The 21,886-nt window shown below is 36.8% G+C and overlaps 1 protein-coding gene across 2 annotated transcripts in view; it reads right to left on the bottom strand.

Annotated features, from left to right (window-relative positions):
* The window catches only part of CUL2 (cullin 2), a 49,700-nt gene that overhangs the window by 25,611 nt on the left and 2,203 nt on the right, over nt 1-21,886 (bottom strand). For both annotated transcript variants that reach the window (XM_075728308.1, XM_009485162.2), the window contains exons 2-6: nt 21,382-21,520; nt 15,062-15,164; nt 13,923-14,017; nt 6,453-6,558; nt 1,557-1,639 (exon numbers count right to left, since the gene is read on the bottom strand). In XM_075728308.1, the coding sequence (XP_075584423.1) occupies nt 1,557-1,639; nt 6,453-6,558; nt 13,923-14,017; nt 15,062-15,164; nt 21,382-21,500 (506 nt within the window). In that variant the 5' untranslated portion in view covers nt 21,501-21,520. The remainder of the gene's footprint in view (nt 1-1,556; nt 1,640-6,452; nt 6,559-13,922; nt 14,018-15,061; nt 15,165-21,381; nt 21,521-21,886) is intronic.

The raw sequence follows: 21,886 nt of genomic DNA, 5'->3' as shown, positions 1-21,886 counted from the left end.
AAACAGAGTTGAATTAACTTCTTTGAGATCACACAGAAGAATCCTTAACAATGGAGGGGGAAAAAAATCCAGACCCAACATTAGAGACAATGACTCCAGTTTTATTTAAAACTTTCCAAATGGTTTAATAACAAATTACATCAACTTGTTAGTCTCAATATCTAACGCCCCACTGAGCCAGTGACAGTTTGATCTAAATACCTTTGTGAGGTCTGCAGTCAGCCTCAAGTTAAATACATACCATGACTTTTAAGAGACATCAGATGTCTGTTGAGAAAGGTTTTAACACAGATTTCCACTCCCACCCACCAGTGAAATACACAGATTGACTAAAACGAGTCTTCAATGTCACTGTGCTTGATGTAACAAAGCAGAATTTTCTTCACCATGAATTAGGGAATCTTCATTTAGTAAAAATAAATTGTTATAGTAAACATATGGATAAAGCAGTATTAATGCTGATTACAAAGGAAGCATGGTTCAACAACATAAAGCAAATAAATACTTCCTGGCTTCAGAAATACCATCTGAGAGGGACAACATGTCAGTTACTTCGTTGTCAAAAATTTATTTCAAGAAGGAAAAATAAAATGATAATATTAAAATCAGTTTTTTAATGCCTTATAAATACAGGTTTTTGTCTGACCAAATGCATGTCCAAGGCACCTCAATCAGCCAAATTACCTCAAGCTTTCAGTTTACCTACACTAGCCTGGTGACCTGAGTCAGGCATGCAATCACTTAAAAAAATCCCACCCATTAGGCAATTCCAGAGCTAGTAGTAAAAGTGTAGAAACTGATGGAACTTACAACTACACACAAGGTCTGCAGTACATTTCAAAATTTCTGTTTATTCATAAATAAAAAGATCCTTTAGGAATTAAATAGTATAAAGGTTTTAAATCAAAACTTAAAAAGCCCCAAGCCCTGTAACTACCAGGGTCTTTGTTTAAAAGTAACCAAGATATTCAGAAATAAAATAATAAATTCCCTCAAAGTGAAAAAAAACCAATTATTTGCATTTCATTCAAGTAAAGCACCAAGAATGTTAAATGAAGCCATTCATCTGAACAACAGAAACCCAGAAGCTTAGTCTTCCTGGCAGATAAGCAACAACTGTTTTGGGTCCCATGCAAAGCAATATAGATTTCCCGGCTTCGGCAAATCCTTGCCTAAGTCCGGGTCCTTAGGTTTACTGACAGCACAGAAGCCATAAGCAGTCAGCATCAGCTGGAGAAAAAGGAGAAAGGCATCCTGGGACCTGGAGAATTATCCTAACTGCTCCCCAATCCCACTGATAAGAGTTGCTGAAACAGAAGAGATCACTACCCTCGGGTTACAGTGAATTAACTTCTTTCTTTTCAGAGTCTTTTTCTACACATGCAAGCCACAAATATGTAGCTACAATGAGAAAAACTGATGGAACATTATCATCAGGTAAGAAGCCGCCTTCAAAATAAACATAAAAGAATTTGGTCAAAGTCCCCAGACTTTTCAAAGTAAAAAAGTGCCATACCCCCACATTGTGTAAAAGCAAAAAATAATCAAGCACTCACTTTTTTATTTCTCGGAGGAGCATCCGAATAAGGATGGCCTGCAGTGGCTCAATCATTAATTTTCTCCACATATCAAGAGCTAGCTGTCAGGACACAACACAAGTTTACATCAATAAAAAATACAAAAAAACCCCCCACCCAAACCAAAACCAAGTATTTTTAAAATCAAATTGTTAGATAGTCTCTTCTCTGTCCTTTTCAAATTCTTTTGTTTGTCCCCCCCACCCAGTTTGTCAATATATTAATATTTTATAATTTTTCTTCTAGAACATCTGACTGCATTTGGATAATGATCACACAGATCTGTATGCTAGCAGTGTCAGGCATAGATTTTTTAGTCAGGCAGTGTCTGAATGCATTCTTCCCCATCTGCATGCTTTCTACACATCTAATAGAAGTGATTTATTCCTGGGTTGCTCTCTATCAAGGATTCTCAAATGCATAAGGACCCTAAGGAAGTTGGTTACAAGGGCAAGTTTTGAGTGTACATATAAACAAAACATCTGCACACTAATAGGTAAGTAACATGCCTTCCTGCTTGAAGTGTTTGAATGTGTGCAGTCACTGGTATTTCAAAATAAGCCTCAGCTGACAAAAGGGGATGTCTCTTGGCCAATTTGTCAGAGGTCAGAGCCAAAGATACCAGAACCCTTATATCCAACACACAGAGAGAATCTCCAAACTAAGATGCATACAGCTTAAGCAAAGTCACTGGCAAGCTAATATTTGACTTAAATGGAATTCAGATCACCTTCATATTAGGGATAGGTCACCTTATTCCTAATATATCATTAGAGGGGTCAGTCAGATGGACTCAAACACAACTGCAATTGTTCAAAGGAATTTTTACATGTAAGACAAAATCTGATTTAAAGCCCAAAGGGGATAACATGATCCCTCATATGGGGGCAATGACCCTACGTAAGACCTCTAAAAACACCTACCAGTCAGTAGTAGACTAGGAAAAAATGAAATGCTTAAAATCACTGAGGACAGAGGGAATATTGCTGCTAAGAAAGCTTTGACACAACTAACAGGTCCTTAGCTGTAAAAATTAAAGTATTGATCAGGTGTGTCTTAACTGAAAGTAGGCATCTACCTGTCAACTAGGCATCTGATCTGATCCACTTTGTGAAATAAATCTTCCTTTTAAAGAGCAGACAAATGAACTTGCTCTGTCTGTCAAAGCTATCCAGCACCCATGCTGTAATACGGGGTACAGAAGCCAGGGAGGTAAAGCTGACCCAACTGCATCATAAGCAGGTTCAAAGAAGAGGTAAAGGCTTGCTTATAAATCAAAAGACAGATAACATTTTGGAATCAAAGTTGTCTTAGAAGTGATTTTCACTGTCTTGCCTTGTGGAGAGTAGTTGTAGAACAGTTAGAAGAAAATAGTTTCCCTGTTTCCTATCAGGAACTCATCAAGCAGAGAATGCTGAAAGAAGCTAGTTTGCGGGGGGGGGGGGGGGGGGAATGATATGACAAAAAACAACAACAACAAAGACTGATACATTTTGTGACTATGAGGTGAAGGGGATGACCTCAGGTAACTCTATTGTGTGATGTGGTCTCTGAAATGCAGTCTCTAATATGGTCCCTCTCACATACAATCTACCAATCTGAAACAGCTTCAAGTTGCCTCTTGGAATTTTCTTGTCAAGAAAACTACAGACAGGTCGATCCAGCAACTTGATGTATTACTTCAAAAGACGTTTTTCTCCTTGAAGACTGGGACTGATCTTACTTCTCCACCTAGACTGACAATACAGAACGTGGCGTTTCTTCCATTTTCCAGAATCTGTTGCCCCACAATGGTGGAAAAAACCAGAAGGCACATCTTAACTACCTTCTAGTTCAGGGCTCCCACAGAGTCACTGAAAACTCAGAAGTCTGAAATTGGTGATAGGAGCTCAACTCAGAAAAGCACTATCCTTCACCATGCATTCATAAAATATGCCCCCCCCCCCCCCCCCCCCCCCCCAAAAAAGCCTCTTGCAAGCACTGGCAGACTACTTTCATCAACTGATCTCATCCTGTATTTTTACTAGTACAACAATTACTGAATGTCTGGAACACTTATCAGTATGCTAAACTGTTTGAAGCCATGCCCATACACATCACATATGCACCTCTGGTCTCTTACATGTACCTACTGTTACACACCCCAGAAGAACTAAGCAAGCACGTACTCGTTTAAGATTACTGAAAAGCTCCCAAAGTTTCATTAGCACACGGGATTGACGCTGAGACAGAAACTTCAGTACACAGAGAGTACAGTTCTGCTTTTACAAATTCTAAATACTGGGTATTATTTCTGTAACTTCATGCAGAGACTGAAGACAACTATATATAAAATAAGTGTGTTTGCTCTTGGGTAGATAAAGGACAGATCATCTCAGGCATTCAAAAGGGAAAAATGGTAATTCCTTCCATTCTAAAGTGATGAACAACTGAGATAAAAACTTTTGTCAAAGCCCCTAGTGCAATCCAAAGAATAAAAGACAGAATCCTAAACAGGAACCATAATGAAAGAGAAAATGCTTTCAAAACAATGACTTGATAAATTTGGTGAATGCCTGGCAGGTCAAGAAATGTGAACTAGTTTTATTTCTGGGGCAGCAAGTTCACCAAAAACAGTGCTACAATTTAATGCACTTAAACTACTTGAGTGTAGGACTCAAGTCTCCATTCCTCTTCAGGGCAAAGGAATAACTGCCATAAACCTAATCCTACACCGGTAATGAACAGAGATTAATTTTACTGCCTCAAGATCCAAAATTTACCTCCCACTACTACAGACTACAGAGACATTACTCGGTAAAGAGAAGTGGAAAGAGTCCTGGGGATTGAGATAATAAAAAACTCATTAGTAGAATTCCAGACATCATCATCCAGAACATCTTTATCAAAAACCAAAGGCTACCAGCTACAGTTTAAGAATCTTGACCCGCCCCCATAACGTGCCCAAATAATGAGCTAGGGATGTACCATCCGACAAACAACTGCTGGGAAGCTTGATGACGACTGTGCGTCACTGTCCTTCTACCCCATCTATGATTCCATAAACACAAGGAAAACTGAAAACTCAAAGCTGAATTATCAGGTCTGCTGTTTGTTTTTCTTTGGTAAACATATCCTAGGGCAGAAAGCTATGGACAAAAGTTGGTACTACCACCCTTTGGATGATACTCCAAAACAGAGGAGCACACTAAAACAGGGAGAATTCATTAATATACCAACATCACCCAGCCCCAGGAAAAAGCCCAGAACTATTCCCAGCCCCCAAAGTAGCTGAACTAACAGTCATTCACACAGAGCTAAGGACTACCTCCAACAATTGTGGGAACACACTCAGCTAAATCTCAGTCTGAGGAAATAACGAATAATGTTTACGCCATTTTGAAGACACCACAAATGGTGCAGCAATATACACTTCCAAGCTGTGATAAGCCTTTACAGATGCCACTGATTAGCAAGCCTTGCAGACAGCACAGCCTAAAAGAAGAATTTCCTTTCCTGAATTGCCTTGAAGTATATCATGTTTCTGGTGTTTTTATCAGCCCACCCCCAGCCTGTCAGAGGATCAGCAATTTCAACTGGCAGTGCTGTCTTCATCAGCTGGGTAGCTGGGTCAGAAGCACAGAAGATCCTTCTTCCCGCATCACAATCTCTCCTTACTCTTAACTAAAGACAGCAGAGATCTCCTACTTAAAACAATGAAATACAAGAGCTAGAACAGTAACCACTGACAGGTCAAGTTCCGACATTAAGGGAAAAAAAAGCGCTTTCTCTAGGCTTTCCAAACCAAAAGACAAGAACTGTTTGCTTCCCTTTTAGAGAAAAAGGCAAATGTAGAGAGGAAAGGAAAAAACAATACACCACTACAGATGATGACAGAATAAAATGAATTCTCCAGCTAGCAGTGTGTATACATACAGACACAAATCAAACAGATACACAGAAAGGCATTCAAATGAAAAGTTTCTATTCAACTATATTCAGGATTATGTCTTTGTTCTGATTCAGACTGAAAAGGTGTTTTTACAATCTTCTTAAAGACATGCTGAAACACTTTTTTTTTAAAAATTTGAAAGAATTTTTTTTTCCCTGTAAAATTGTCTTTCGCTTTCTTGTATTTCATAGTAACAGTAGCCATGAAGTGACAGAAACAATGTATACTTCACTTCCACATAGCTGAAGTGCAGATGGTGGTATCTCAGAACATAGTCCTACTGCTGACAATTTTGTTTCATTTTATAGGTATTTAAAAATGAGTCTCAGCCTCTCCAATTTACATTAGTAACCGTGTTAACACCCTTGTGTTTGTACTAAAGAACTTTCCTTTTTTTTTAAAAGATAAGCCCTCCCTACATGATACTTTTGTGCACAGAATGTTTACTTTTTTCCCAAAATCTGAGTTGCTAAAATAGAAGCACAAAACAGTTTGCATTAGAAAATAAGATGTACAGTATCACAGAAGACTAATCTCAAAAAAAGCTGTTACACCTGTAACATCAAGAAATAGAAGCCTAAAAGCAGTATTCCAAGGGTTTAAACAACAAAAGTACTGCTTCTTTAAAACATTTTCTAGATAGTAGTGTCACTTGATAAACCAAAGGTTTGGGTTTTTTTTCCAAAGTGGTATCTATTACCACATTTTAAAATTAAATTTTCCAGTAGTTTTCATATTTGCTTAATTTTTTCCCCTAGGTCACTATATTTTTCTACATCAAAACTGTAATCTCATTTTACAAAGGGTTCAATGCTTACATCTCCAACCATATTTAACCACTCAAATTCTGTAACACAGAAAAGTCAAAATTTAAAAGGACAAAGCTGAACTTGTAGCACTTCTGAAGATGGTTTATATCCACTCCCACTTTCAGAGATACCTACCTCTCCTATTTCCATCAATGGTTCATTCATATCCACCCCTCCATACCCATACTGAAGATCAGCTTCAGTCAATTTGTTCTTCTTAATAAACTGTGTGTTGAGGTACCTATAGAAATAAAGATATTCTAATCAAAACAGGCAAAAGTTAAACTTTTTTTTTTAAATAAATTTGGAATTGTGGAATGTCTTCCACATCACAAAAAAACCTCTTTTAACCAATGCCATTGCTATCTGTAGGAAATTCTTAAAATACAAATGACTTCATTTTAAAAGATCTTACATCATATTAAAACACTACAGTGTTATTAATTGAGGTATCAAACAGTAGCCTGATATATCACTGTCAGCATTTTCTTGGTGCGTAATATACTTTTGTAAGAATCCAACCTTTCAACATACATTGCCATGTTACTCATACATGTATATGCAAAGTAACTTCTAAATTCTGAGCAGTTAACTAGTATTAGAGTGGTAATAATTTATGTCTTTTTAATGATAGAAAAGTGTTCCTGAGTACCAGATATTTTTAAGTAAAATGTATTTTCTTCTACCTGTACTGTTTATTATTTTGCATTTCTCTCAGACTAAAACACAAAAATAGTGTCAATTTTTACAGGGCAAATCTTTTGTCAGTTATGATCCCTTACTTAGGCCATGGTACCTAGCAAATAGCTGTATTATAAATGTTAAAGATAAGAGAAGAATTTGCAGAAGTATTTTAATTAACAGTTCTAAAGAAGAAACATTATAAAAGCTTTTTTTAATTTTAGTATTTACTACTGTATGCATAGTTTTTATAAAGAACAGAAAATGGTTTCTGTGCAAGACCTGACAAAACATCCCTCAATTCTCAGTATTCCCTTAAAAGAAATACAGTAACATTTTTAAACTGAAACATTATTTTTCTCTTTCACAGATAACTGGGAAAAAAAATCTATTAGCTTTCATAACTACACTTACAATATTTGTTATGTTAGTGCTTACAAGAGGTAACTGAGAATTTTTTTTTTAAATTCTGACCCAACTAGCAGTTTTGAGATGTCCAGTTTCAGACACTGAAGAGAGCCGGATTACTGAAGCGCTTTAAGATGTTCAGGCTTCAGAGGCTGCACCAGACTAGTCATGTCTGAACATGTTGGGCAGGAAGGCAAATGACAAGCAAAGAAGAAAAGGAGAAACACACTATGGAAACCTGTAAACTTGAAAAAATTTAGGACACCAGAGTCCACAGAAGGAAGACTTGTGACAGTGCAGTGGTGACAAACTGGAATACAGTGGCCTAACCTACTTTCAGACTCCAGTCTTACAGAGTACTGTAAACTGCCCTGCTACAATCAATAACCATCATAAATTGTAAATGCAAACCTGTGTAGAAGGCTACAGGCCTGCCATTTCATATAAAACTTGTGTGGACATCCAGAATAGTTGGAACACAAGCCTTAAGCAGGCATGCTCCTCGATGATACTTCCTGCTCCCCGCAATTTGAACAAAGGCAGCAGCTGCCATCCTGCTTTTTCCTGTTAAGGTTGCTAAAAAGGAAATTCACACCCTCTCTCTTCTATCAGTCCAGGCCTTCTCAACAAATCCAGATTGGGCAACTGACCCATCTTAAAACTAATGTAACCACAAGTAAACAAACAAGTTTAACCTAGATCAGGTACCCCTGCAAAGACCTACCTGATTCAAGCAAAAAGCAGGTGGCAAGAAGCAGGCAGGCAGAACCACTCGTGGCAAGAGCTTCACCACACTCTGCCTCAAAAAAAAAACCCCCAAATTTGCCCACGCGTCCTCTCCCCTTGCCCTACTTTTACCATCAAGTTCCAGAACCAAGCGCAAGCACAAGCAAATAATTGCAAAGGATGTGCAAACAGTGTAATCTCAAATCAACTTCTCCACTGAAGTCATAAGCCATTTTTCACCTTGACTAACTACTTCAAATACTTCATCTATGTTTCTTACTTTTAGAAGACTCTCCATAAGGATTATCTGTAACTTACTGCGGAGACAAGGATTGGGCATGAATTGATAATACCAGAAGCTACCCACAGACTCTTGTTACTGTTGAGATGTAACTTTCAGGTGAAAATCTTAAATACCTGATCACACTGCTCAGGCTCAATTACTTGACAGTGCACCTGTGCAGGCTTATGGTTTACCGTCTGATGAGGAAAATGGCAAACAAGATGAGAAAACAGGCTTGTTTCCTTTCATGGCATTAGCAAAGCAATATACCTTTTGGTACCCAAACCTCAAAACACACCTACCAAGCTTCCACTCCAGAAAGAGGAGAAATACCTACTTTACAGTGGAATACTGAAAGACAGTGTTCCATGTAAATTAACAATATCAGGACAATGTCTGGTACATGGATATTTTTGTGGGCAATTTTTCCAGATTTAAAGGACTTGGTAATTCAGTAAAAGGGTAAGATCTTTTACAAGGAATTTAGCAAAAAAAATAAACTGCAAAAAACTAATTTAACAATTAGAAAGGTACCTAATTATTGGGACAGGTTACCTAGTAACTTTCATGTATTTGATACTTTTAGATCAACAAAGGACAATACTGTAACCACAGATGACTATTCTAGACACAGTGACCCCATTCCCAAAACAATGTTGCCACAATAGCCCACAGCGTCCTTGGGGGAACAGACTTTGCAAAGCCTTCTCAGAAGGATTAGATGTATATTTTTTTTCTTTTAATGATTTATTTGGTGTTAGTAGTTTGAATTACATACTGCTGGATAAGAAACAAATATTAGTGTTGGCAAAACAGACATTGTGAAATTTAACTTGAATGTACTAAACCTAAGAGCGTACCTGTCTCAAGTCATCTCCTGGTTATTTTCTTATGTTCTCCACGATAAACCCAAAAGAATTTACCTTCTTTAAGTCTTTGTCCATCCATGATATGACACCACAAGACAACACACATGATTATGTATATATTTCTAGAAGTACCATACTTTTTCAAGCAAAAAGGGTAGATGCCCTCTATTCAGATTTTTTCCTCCTCCAAAAGCTCTCCAAAGATAGAGACTTTTGAGTAACCACTCTCTTTTTTTTCCCCACTCCCCCTGCCCCCTTCTGCACACATAGTCAGACTGCTACGTTGATCCCCAAAATGGCACACGAGTTGAGAAGAACAGTATACAGTGCTGCTAGAACTGTATAAACCTGACCAAGCGCTGAGGAAATTGCTTTCAGAAGTTTGCACTGAATACCCTGCTAATGATTTTCACAGGTCACTGCAAGTGTTCATGGACAGAGAAATGGATAAAAATCCTATGTGGCAATATCATTCACCCTTCTGATGTATAGGAGGCAATTAAAGAAAAGGTAACTGATTAACTAGGACTAATTACTACAGTTAGTTTTCAGAATCACTCAGGTTGTTTTTCCAAGATTTTCTTCAGCCTACCACTTGCACGATTAAATTGCTTTGCAAACTACAGAATGCTGATACAACCACCTGACAAAGTTATAAATGGGTACATTACTGTATAATAGGAATTAGCAATTGTATCAAAGTTTTTAGCAATTTCCATGTGCATTCGCATGGTCAGCAGTGCTAAATCTACCTGGGGACCAGTTATGAACAGTGTTTCTCATGGGTGGATACTAAGTTATCAGTTTGTCTTGTGGAACCGACAGTGAACCAACCACCTTCTCGGCTGCATCAGCAAAGGTGTATCAGCAAGCTGAGGGAGGTGATTGTTCCCTCAGCACTTGTGAGGACACACCTGGAATATTACAACCAGTTTTGAGTACCCAAATACAAGAAATCTGGGCAAATGGAAGAGCACAGGGAAAGCTCACTGAAATAGCCAGGATACAAAGCCCGAGGCATAGATAAGATGATGATAAACTCTACTCAGAGGAGCACAGAGAAAAGACAAGCAGCAATGGACACAAGCTGGAGCATGAAAAATTCCAAACAGACATACAGAAAACTTTTTTTAGAATGACAGTAATCAAGCACTGAAATAGGCTGCTCATAAAGGCAGCAAAATCTCTGTCCTTGAAGGAGCTCAGAATTTGACTCACCAAAACCTTAAGCAACCTGGTTTAACTGAAACTATCCCTACTCTGAGCATAAGGTTGAAATGGATGACCTTCAGATGTTTGTTCACACCCACTTTTTTTTTTTTTTTTTAAATGTTTCAATGAAAACATGCAATGGTGCCTTCACAAGAGCTATACTAAAAGCAGCAGAACCACTGTGCTTTATACAAGCAGAATGCTTTAACGTGCCTAGTACTGTACACATACAAGTGCTCAGCACAGAAGTTTTCATAATCTGTTCTGATTCACTCTTAAGCACAGGCAAAGTATTCACTGGTTTACAGATCTGTAAAACAGGGTTGAAGTCATCTACCACAATTTGAGGATTAGCTAATAAATGAAAACCATTTTATTATGACAAAGCACTGCAGATACTAACACTTTGTTTATCTAACAGCCAATTCAAAATTATGAGACCAATAATAAATATCTGATGCGGAAGTAAACATCCCAGGGCTACCAAATGCTATAACCTAGAATGAAGGCAGTTCGTTCAGTGGAAGAAATTTCAATAGAAAAATATCATTAATGTTAGGTTTCAAATGTTGATGGGACTTCTTGTGTATTTAAATCTTCACCATGTTTATTCAGTTACATAATTAGCAAGCAAGATTAAGAACAGCAGCTTCTTAAGGCTTAAAAGAAATGAGAAGGGGACTGGAACTAGTATCAGTTTGAATTGTGTTACAGGTTACTGTGATATTAGGCTTAGAATCAGAATACAAATTACTCCTATCATGACAAAACTGGCTAAAGTTTAATCCTGAAAGGGAAGATGTCTCACATAAAAGTACAAAACGAAAGAGAACTGAGATTAGCCTAAAGAGCTAAAAATTACTATACATTAATATGCTAGTATTACAAGTGTTTAAAAAGAGACAAGACAGAACAAAGCAAAAGCTGCACTATGTGTGTTTAGTTTTCAGGATTTTATTATGAGCAGATTTTAAAGCTTCAGCTGTTTTAAAAAAAACAAATTCAAATTAATTTCAATTTGCTGGATAAGAAAACCCTTCAGTTACTTGAAATAAAGGTACACAAACCAGATTTTTTTACAAGTACAATTACCTATGAAAACAGTTAAAGCACCAAGACACTGATAAGCCCCAATGTCCAACATTATTTTTATCCATTATGTTTATCATCAGAACTAACAAAAACAACACCTAAAAAAGTTTATTTAACATCAAGTGTTCCTTATTCCATCAGTTTTATCATCTTGGTTTAGTCAAGCATATATGGGATTTTAGTTTTCAAACTAAATCCAAATTTGTTTTCCTAGCAAAACACACCTGGGTGGGGAGTGAGATAAAGCAAAACCAACACCAAAGAAAGAAAACATTTGACTGCATTGCCAGTCATGATTGGTCTCATATTTTATAAATTTTGCTCAAAAGTAAAGTGTCTCACGTTTTAGTAGTATTTCAAATATTGCCTATCAGGGTAGAAGGTTTAAGAAGCAGAGATGCGAGCCTATTTAAATTTTAAAGGAATCTATTTCACATTAGGATTACTAGCTGTAGAGATTAATCAGTTTTCACTGCTGGAAGAATTATACAAATTAGATTCTGGCATACAACAGAGTCGACTAATTTATGGCACTTTTTTGAAAGCAGGCATGCAAGTAAGAAAGGAACTCCAACTACTTTATAAAAACCAGAATATCTTCTCACGGTCTTTAGAAGTACTTTCAGCCAAAACATTCTCTCAAAAAACCAAAAAAGTGACATAACACTTAATGAAGTGTTTCCAGTGCATGAAAGTCATTATGACTACTAATCAAGTACTGAATTATTTCTTGCCTTCACGTGGGAGGGTCTTTTAGTTCCCATTACAATGTACTTTTTTATTATTGAAGAGAAAACTCATACTTTCACAAAGTCATACCCTTCAGAGACTTTTAAAAGACAGTATATGACAAAGCTCAGAATTTCAACACAAAGAAAGAAGATATACCTTTATGGTAAAATTATTTCCAAGAGAACATCTAACAAGTACATTTTCTGGACCAAAACACCATATGCAAAGCAGGAAGAAGAGTCAGAATGGGCAGAGCTGGCATGAAATAAATAACTTCAGAGTTTAAGGACTTGTCTTCACTGATCTATGAATACCCCTCTACTGATCTTTATATACATACAGGTTGGTTTGTGTGCTTAACAACTGTCTGGAAAAAAATGCCCTAGCTTGTTTAAAAATAAAACAAAAAAACAAGGTTCATACTGCTGGAGAAGTATTTTAATTTGTTCGTTTAAGACCAGAGGCACTCAAGTGCTCAGAAAATCTGTTACACAAAGTAGAATCAGTGAGATTCATACACATTAAATAGGATTTTTTTTTTTACCCCTGTATCAACTCTCCAGTTAAGTCAGTGACACATTATGGAACTAAAGTTTACAAGCCCAGGATGGACTCCATCACATTTGTTCCCAGTCTGCTAGCGGTAATTTAATAGATTCTACAAGATCACACATACATCTCCTAATGTAATACTAAAGGTCTTGAAATCCTTTGTAAATCCTCACATCATACCATCAAATAAGTACAATATTAACAGTGCCTCATATTTACCTGCTGGGTATCACATGCATAATGGATGTTAGAATGTTCGACCTACAGTCAGAGTGGAACTAAAATCCAAATCCTAGTAAATCCAAAGCCATCCCAATATAGTTATAATGCTAGCAGCTCATGAATGGGTGAGTTTTATATGCTTAAGATATCACTAGTAGCAATGAAATGCACTCTTAATTCAGGAAACAGTAGAAGTTGTGGTTTTATTTGCAGACTTGGCTGTAATCTACTGAAAAAAAGCTGTAAAACCGATTGCCTGTATACAGACTATTAGTTTCTGAAGTTCTCAGAAAAGGAACAAGGAGAAATTTTCACTCCCTTTCCAACCCCTGCAGTTCAAACGTTCACCTGAAAAGAACGGACCTTAAGAGCACATAGCCTTGTCTGAAAGGTTTTTTTAGAAGGGAGAGCTGTGTTTTTGCCAAGGTACGTGGCTAAGCTTTAAAACAAAACATGCTGGTTCAACTGGACACCAGTACAATGCCATCCTTGTGGAAGAACACCTAGGATTATGAGCTACTTCACCACAGGGTTGATTAGCACCAACATATTTGGCACTGCAACATCAGAAACAACAGAGGTAGAACGTTATCAGTAATGAAAGAACAGTAGGAATCATCTCAGATAATGACTTCGGTGGTAAGGAGCAGCGCACAGGAAAACCTGTTGGAGTATTATTCCTTTTTTCTCATGTTCTGCTACTATTTTCTCTTCAAAACTGATCTGGGGCATATTCATTTATTGCTCTCTTTAAGCAACATTCTTAGACTTCAGCTGCAGATCACTGTAATCATTTCAAAAGTTTAACAACTCATTTGCAAAGCTTACCTGTATAAACAGTCCATATAGTCTGCCCCTTTGCTATACTCTTCCCAGTATCTGTGATACATAACCAGTACTTGTTCTTCAGCTTCTAGAACTCTCTGTGAAGGAAGATACACACACATGCCGCTAAAATTAGTAGGAACATAGCACACATACATAGAAAGTTATAACAGGATTATAATTTTGGAATAACAATCACAGATTCAAAATTAAGACCACACCTATAGCTTTAACCAGTCTAAAAATAACATTGTTGCAATGACCAGAAAACTAACAAATCTTCATAGTACAAAGTTTCGGTAAGCCAGCTACAACACCTGAAGTTGTTTTATTTTGCATTTAAAAATAACAATCTCTGTAACGTATTATTTTCTATTTGTTTTTTACAGAAGTACTTGCTTGAATAAGCATGGTTCATATTCTCACATCACACTGGTAGGATAACTCACATAACTATTCCCTCACTGACACAGATAAATTTTAAATTTGTGCAGCCACATGCACACTGGAGGAGTTGCCTAACTGTAACTGCTTAAAATCAGTATGCCTTACTGGTCAGACAAGCCCTTATACTTACCAAGAATCCTGGAATAAAACAAGTTTAACAAAGCACAGGTATATGCAAACTTAAACACATCTTAAGTTCTGTAAATCTAGGCCCAAATCTTTTGGAATTTAAACAAATCGTCATCTAAGAAGTTGCTGATGTACTGAACTTCTCAAAATACATTCATACACCAAAGGAATAAGTTCAACAATTTAAACAAATTAGTACAATTTGTGAAGAATGATGAGATCCTAGGAATTCAACTATAATTCTCTGTAGAGAGAGTGTACAATTTTAAACCCTGGCTCAAGCAGCAAAGGAGCCTATGCAAAAATAATGTAAAAGAGGAAAGCTAGTAGACGAAACAGGATTGAGAGCGCTTTCCTCTGCAGTATGATTTTTGCAAAGGTTTTCCAACATTATTTCCAAGACAGATGGTGGATAGACAATTTAAAAAAAAAATGCATGTATGCTTTCTGCATTCAGTCTCGTAAAATCTGCATACCTTCATACACACAAACCAAACAAAACCCCTCTCTAAAGTCAAAAAAGGATAAACAATACCTACGTGTACATCAGTAACTGTATAGGTTACCTTGTGCAAATGGCGTACATGATTTTCCAAAAAAATTTTAGTCTCAGTATAAAGTCTCTCTCCAAGAGGTTCAGGATAGGCCACACACAAAGCATAAATGTCTCTGGGCTCAGAGTCAAGGTTTGTATCTGCTTGAAGTGTGAAAACTTATCAACAAAATTTGAGATTTACAGAACCTTTTTTCCCTCACACAAACATTTTAGATCTTTTTTTTACAGTTGAACACAAAAGATAAAATGGATCATTTTCTGAACTTAGTGTAAGTCCTGATTTGTGGAGAACCTAAGTTTTCAGCGTCAATAATAAATTTTAAATAGTAGAAAGTGAGGGAATGTTACAGCTAAGATCCTGGAACTTCTGGTAGCTCCATTTTGACATGGCTTCTACCACTTATTTGCCACCTATGAATAATATATGATTATTTCAAAGTGAAATTTCATCCAAAATTCTTCCTCTGTATCTGCAGCCAAAGTGAAATTGAGACTCTCTTCTGATAATGGAAAGAAGCACTAAATAGGTTAAGAATGTGATTAGCCAAGTATGGAGCAGAGCAAACATGAAGTGAAGACAACTTCAAGTTTTCCTCCCCCAAGTCCAAAACAATTTACTGCCCTTGCATATTCTCCCCAACTCCACAGGTAACACAATTTTGTGGGACACTGGAAATTAAGTCACCAGAATGGTGGTGTGGATGCAAAAAACTTTATTTTATTTTTAGCCATTATTATCTTTTCAGTAATCCTGTTTAGGTCACAGCCACACAAACCAGTTATACTTGCTCACTTAAATGGGCAGCAGCAAACAGTTAAACCCCTTAAGGTGGTTTTGTCCCTGAAGTACCTCACAGAGCTACACCTTTGGTTTGTATGCTTTATGTCAAGTTTAAAAAAAGTTACTTGATACGTTGTCAGGAAAAGAATTTATGATTAACTTTGCTTTCAGAAAAGTCAAGCAACGATTAAGTCAAGCTTCAGGTGAACAACTGTGGGAAATAAACTAGTTCTGCAAAAGTTATTTAAAAACATCATGCTTATCCACTAAGTCTAGGTATTTTATGAAACCAGCCATGCTAGAAACAATGATTTAGTATAGATTCTTTAAGGTAAGCTCTTTAATTAAAACAAGACAAAAAATCAGCTTTCCTCTAGTCTACCTTAAAAAAAAGCACATGCTGTGTAAAAGGAGGTAGAAGACATAAGGACAGTTGACACATCACCTGCTTAGTCTACAGAACAGCCTCAAGCTTTCATCACACAGTTTTGCCCCAAAAGCATGTTTCATTTTTTATACAGAAGTACTACTCAAAACAGAGAAGATACTGATGTAGGACAACTACATGGAAAAAGCCTTTATTTGACAACTGGAATCTTGGACAGCCTAATCAGAGTCTAATCTCACGTACAGTTATTTCACCCATATAGAACACCTTTAGCAGAATTCTCCTCGGAATCACAAGAAGCATTAAATGGAAACCCCAACAAACAAAACAGGCAATATGCACTGCTTTATAATAGCAGCTAGCATTGTGTTACACCAACTTACAAAGTTATAACCAATAAAATACCAAAACAAACTATTAAATTAGTAATTAAGAATGACAGGTTCTCTTAAACAGATTGTAAAAGAACAATTGTTTTTTTCACACATTCCCCTCCCGCGCCCAGACAAATTTTGTCAGTCTAAGGATGGGCTGTAGTCAAACGCATCCTCAGTATCATTCACATTGCAAGCCTCTTCACTATGCAAATAAGATATTTCTGAGAAAGTGAATTCCAGAATTAGAAATCTTTGTAAGCTACTCACAAGCAAAGGGACATGACTTTTCTCTTTAGATCCACAGCTACACTACCTGAATCACCAAAACTGTTACGGATCTCTGCCCCAGGAACTACTTACTTTGAAGTTAGAGGAAACAGGCAGTCTTCACCACAACAGCACAAGAAAATAATACCAGCAGCTTATCTGATGAAAGCAGCAAACATATCCCCGAATTTATCTAGCCTCTTCAGTTAGGAGTCCAGATGACCTGACTGTTGTAAACAAGTTTCTTAGTTGTAATAAACCTATTTAAGAATGAAAATAGGATCTGTACTCCTGCATGAAAATGCACTTCTTCCAACCGTGCCCTTCCTAATTCTAGAGAACAGTCAAATTTTCTTGCAAATGAAGAAAGCTGAATCTAGTATCCTTCCTTGACATATGACACTCAGTTTGCACACCTGCTGAAATTAAACAGCTTAATCACAGAAACACTTCCACAGGCAACTCACACGTTTTCCTCTATCAACCAAATGATAAAAATCAATACCAAATGCTACTTGCTGGATACTAAGTTTCTCTGGATTTCTACAAAAGAGAGCTACATGAGTCTCAAAAACACATTACAGAGTAGCTTTGCTACAGAAAGTTCACCTTCTTGCTCAATTTGTACTAGTTTATTCATCTATATACATCTTCCAGTCCAGAATCCAAATTCAAGTGTAGTGTTCAAAATGTTGTGAATCTCTTAACAACAACAACAACAAAAAATCGTTGAGCGGAGAGGAATCATTAATCATCACTGGTATTTTACTCCATGAACTTAAAGCACATTTTTTCTGTGCTGCTGTCCCTCAGAAGATCAGAAAGAAGCCTTTACTGTTCAATAATTTATCTTTAATGGTGAAAGCCATCTGTCTTTCCAGTTCAGCACATAGTTTTGCAGGGTGAGAAAGGTCAAAGGAAGCTGAAGCCAAACTGCTGCTTAGGGGCCATCACTCTGTGTTGAGAACAAGAACATCAAAAGCCTTGTGCAATTTAAGTGCTCCAGTAGTTGCTATTTGAGGGGCATTACGCAGCAATGGGAAACTGAAGCAACTCCAAACTAAGGAAAAAACAAAAATACCATCAACTAGAAAATACTGTATCCAAGGTCATAAAAGCTCACAAATATTGTCCTAAGGGTTAAAAAGGCATCTAGTTAAGACCATATATTAGCAAAAGGTTTTGAATAGATCTTCTCTAGAAGACCAAAGTAGCACTTTTGGAAAAATTCTGTGATTGTTAGTCTCCCTCTGTAACAGAATCAAAATTCTTAGAGCACTTGAGGACTTACAGTCAGAAAGAATCACGATCATATGAACTTTACTTACTCTTCCTGCTCTCTGGGTTATGTTAAAGATCCATGTGTGTAAGTTTCTGGTTCATCATAGGATCCTTGTAAAATGGGAGATTAGAGGAGGGAGAACAAACATGCAGAAAAATGGAAAAAAGCAGGTGGCCACTTTGCATACTTTTAAAATAATTCTGCTTGCAGTATGGCTACCTTCCTCCCTGGGTATTGTTCATCCTATTTACTTGGTTGGTGGAAAACCCAAGACAACAACAGAAGATCCTGATGTTCTACCCGTTCAAAATAGTTCTACTGCTAAAAGGTAGTTTTCAAAGTACAGATGAACTACCACTCTCTAATCAAGCTTGATCAGCCTCTTTAAGTTAAAGAGCACTCCCTAGCCTACTGAACAGTTAGAAGCAAAGCCTTAAAAGTTATACAAAGCATTCATAATAACCAAATTATTGTAAATAATATCTCAAATAGAGAGACATAACTGTCACTCATTTACCAGACAACGAAACAATTCCAGAAACATTTCTTTTTGCAGAGAACCTGAAAGGAAATCTGAAGGTCAAAGGTGGCTCAAGATGACTCACAGCTTAAATAAAGCAACATATGGTCTTTCAAGAGATCTTTTCCAGAAGATTTTAACTCTTACACAGTTGTGGTTCCCAGCTCATCGCCATTCTAGCATTTCAAGTTTGAGATAAGCTATATTTAAAGGTAAACTATGTTTAACAATAAAATTACCATCAGAGTTACAAAGAAAACATTATACTCAAGACAAACAAGTTCTGGGGAAGTAGTGAGGCAAAAATTAGTTCTGGAAGTGGTACATGCACAGTACAAACCTCTCACCCTTAAAATGCTATTAGTCTGCATACACCATTTGATCTCAGCTGTCTTAAGCAGCACAAGAGAAAGCAAACACTTCTTCGAATACACTGCTGCAGACTGAAATCATGATTCTTTGCTGTATCTTACCCTTTGTTTCCACATCGTTGTTTTAAGCATAGAGAGACGACAAAGATCAAGTGGTACTATAATCAATGAAATAGCCTGTATGAATTTCATTAAGACATAGTTCAAATCATTTGTCACCTTTTTATTGTGCTTATTAAGCAGCAAGAAAAATAGTTAATATGACATTTCCTTTAAATTCCCTGTAGATGTTTAGAAACACATTACTCCAATTAAATTGAATTTAACAGAGAACAAAAAGCTAACAAAGAACAGGAAGATGTATTTTTTAAATGCCACATCTACATAAAATATATCATTACTATTTTAGTTTTCTTTATATATTTAAAATGTGGAAAAAGCTTTCACACCAGCTGTATAGAACTACCAGTTTCACCAACTTGTTGAACACTCGGTGAGCAGTTTGTGTTAAAACATACAGTTTGGTTAAAGGTAGCAGTACTAAACAATCAACATTTAAGCTGGAAGTTACAAGTCACATAAGCTCCTCAGGCCATTCAGCCATAGGGAATAAGCCAAAAGGCTCTCACCTGTGCCAAATCAGGCACTAATAGTGCCACCTTCCAAGGAACATAATTAAGAGATGATAGTAAGTAAGGTCTTAAGAATTACATGCCAAATGATTCTTCCAAGACTGCTTCCTGAGTCTGCTATTCATAAGCATTCCCTTTCTGATGTTCAATCAACTGGAGTAAATCCCAAAAGAGGATCAACAGCAGACTTGTGTACCAGGCCTCACATAAGAAGTTCTAAGTGAAACAGTGTGACAAGAGGAATCAATCCAACATCTCATTCAATTATTTTAGATTTAAAACTATCTTAGGTGCCCTTGTTTAAATGTTTAGTTTTAAGCTCCAGAAGTTAAGCAGTTGTTGAAGATTGAAAAATGCAGTTCTTAAAAACTGTTTAGAAAGAATGACTACAGCACAATTTGTCAGCACATAAGTGCAGAACTAATTAATTCAAAAAGTCAGCAAATTTTGGAGTAATTTGAACTTGACTCCAAGACAAGGTGAAGAGGCATGGCCCCAGAAATTAATTACAAAGTTTTAAAATGAAGGAGCTCCTTAAAGATTATTGCACCATAGAACAAGGCTCCACAAGGACTGTGAGCAACTAAATCTGTCTTTTTTGTGTTTATACATATGCAAACACTCAAAACACAGGCACGTGGGAAAGCAATTCTGAGAAATGGTAACACATCCAGAAAGAGAAGAAACTTCAGAGTCTAGCTCCTGCACACAGCATAAGCTTATGTTGTAAAAAAAAAAAAAAAAAAAAAAAAAAATCTATGTATAAGAACCTTCTCAGGAGCTTCTTTTTTCACCCAGAAGAATTAACAAATCGATAAATAAGTCTAAACCATTCTTCCCCCTTATAATTAAACCAAACTCAGTCAAATTGCTGCAGAAGAGCTGCAAAGCCTCCTAAAATTCTCTAATTAGTCACCACACTGTAATGGCTACTGAATGCATAGACACAGGGTACAGTATAACTGGTTAGAATAGTTACACTTGTTTCAAAAGAAGTTCACTGAAACTTAAATCTTGTAAAAAATTACAAGTCCATTTGACATGTAAAATGCAAAACTTTCACTACAACAATATATGCACAGCTGTGACTTGAACAGCAAGACCATACGACCACAGCTAGAAAGAGTAATTATTTTTAAACACAGCTTGACTGTAAGGAATAGAGAGGCAATAACAGTGGAGGTAAAGGAAGAAGGCTTTTTTATAAACATTTGCTATAGAAACATCTAATATGGTAGTCATCAAGCACACTTACAAGTGCAAAGAGGAGGGAGACATCTTTAAACAGAACAACCTCACCACCCCTCCCACCCTACCAAATTTAAAGATGTGCATTCTCCGTCTTACATGTTTCCCCTGATGCACGCGCACTTAAGCATACAAGAAGAAGTCATTATCAGAATAGGGGAGATTCAATGTATGTACTTTTGTGAACAGCTACAGCATAAGCTAAGTATTAGAGCTACTAAAAGCGAGCAAAACTCAGACCAGCTTACTTTTTATAACTGTGGTGATTTTCACACAGAATATTTCCAAAATATGCAGAATACCCATCCCTCTCAACATATCCACTGACACACAGGCTTAATAACCGACACAGCCTTGCAGCGGGCTTCTGATCAAGACCACCGAAATTGTTATATAACACAGGCCTACTCCATGCTAAAGACATCACACAAACACATTAAGTCAGATTTTCAATTAAAGGATACGAGAAGCGATCATTCCACGTTGCTCTTTCAACATAATCCAACATAACAACAGCTTTAATTGTTGTTAGAAGTTTGTTCCATGTTTCATCAAAGTCAACTACTCGTGGTTTCAAGGACATTGTGGGGCTTTAGTGTTAATCTGTAGAAGAATTAAACATGTCAGACAACATTGCACAATCGTTTTAAAAAAAATACATTTCCTTTGAATTTTTCAATTTAAACTTTGTACACTGTTGCACCACCACAATGCAGCAACACAAAGAACACCCACCCCTGCTTTGCCACCCTCCCAAATCAAGCTCACAAGCCCTTATTTTTAACATTATGGAACATTAATGTTGCACAAATAGCCTATAACATAACATCAATTTATTTAACAGCATCATGCTCCATGAAGTTCATCGCCTTACCAAGCTGCCCATTTAACAGTGCCATATGAATAAAACAACTTTCCTGTAAATTTTTTGTTTGTTCACTTTTATGCAAAGACTGTTTCAGCTGTATC

Source organism: Pelecanus crispus, chromosome 2 (assembly GCF_030463565.1).
Source record: "Pelecanus crispus isolate bPelCri1 chromosome 2, bPelCri1.pri, whole genome shotgun sequence".
NCBI lineage: Eukaryota > Metazoa > Chordata > Aves > Pelecaniformes > Pelecanidae > Pelecanus > Pelecanus crispus.
Note: the sequence above shows the minus strand (reverse complement) of the source record. Positions and strands in the feature narration are given on the sequence as shown.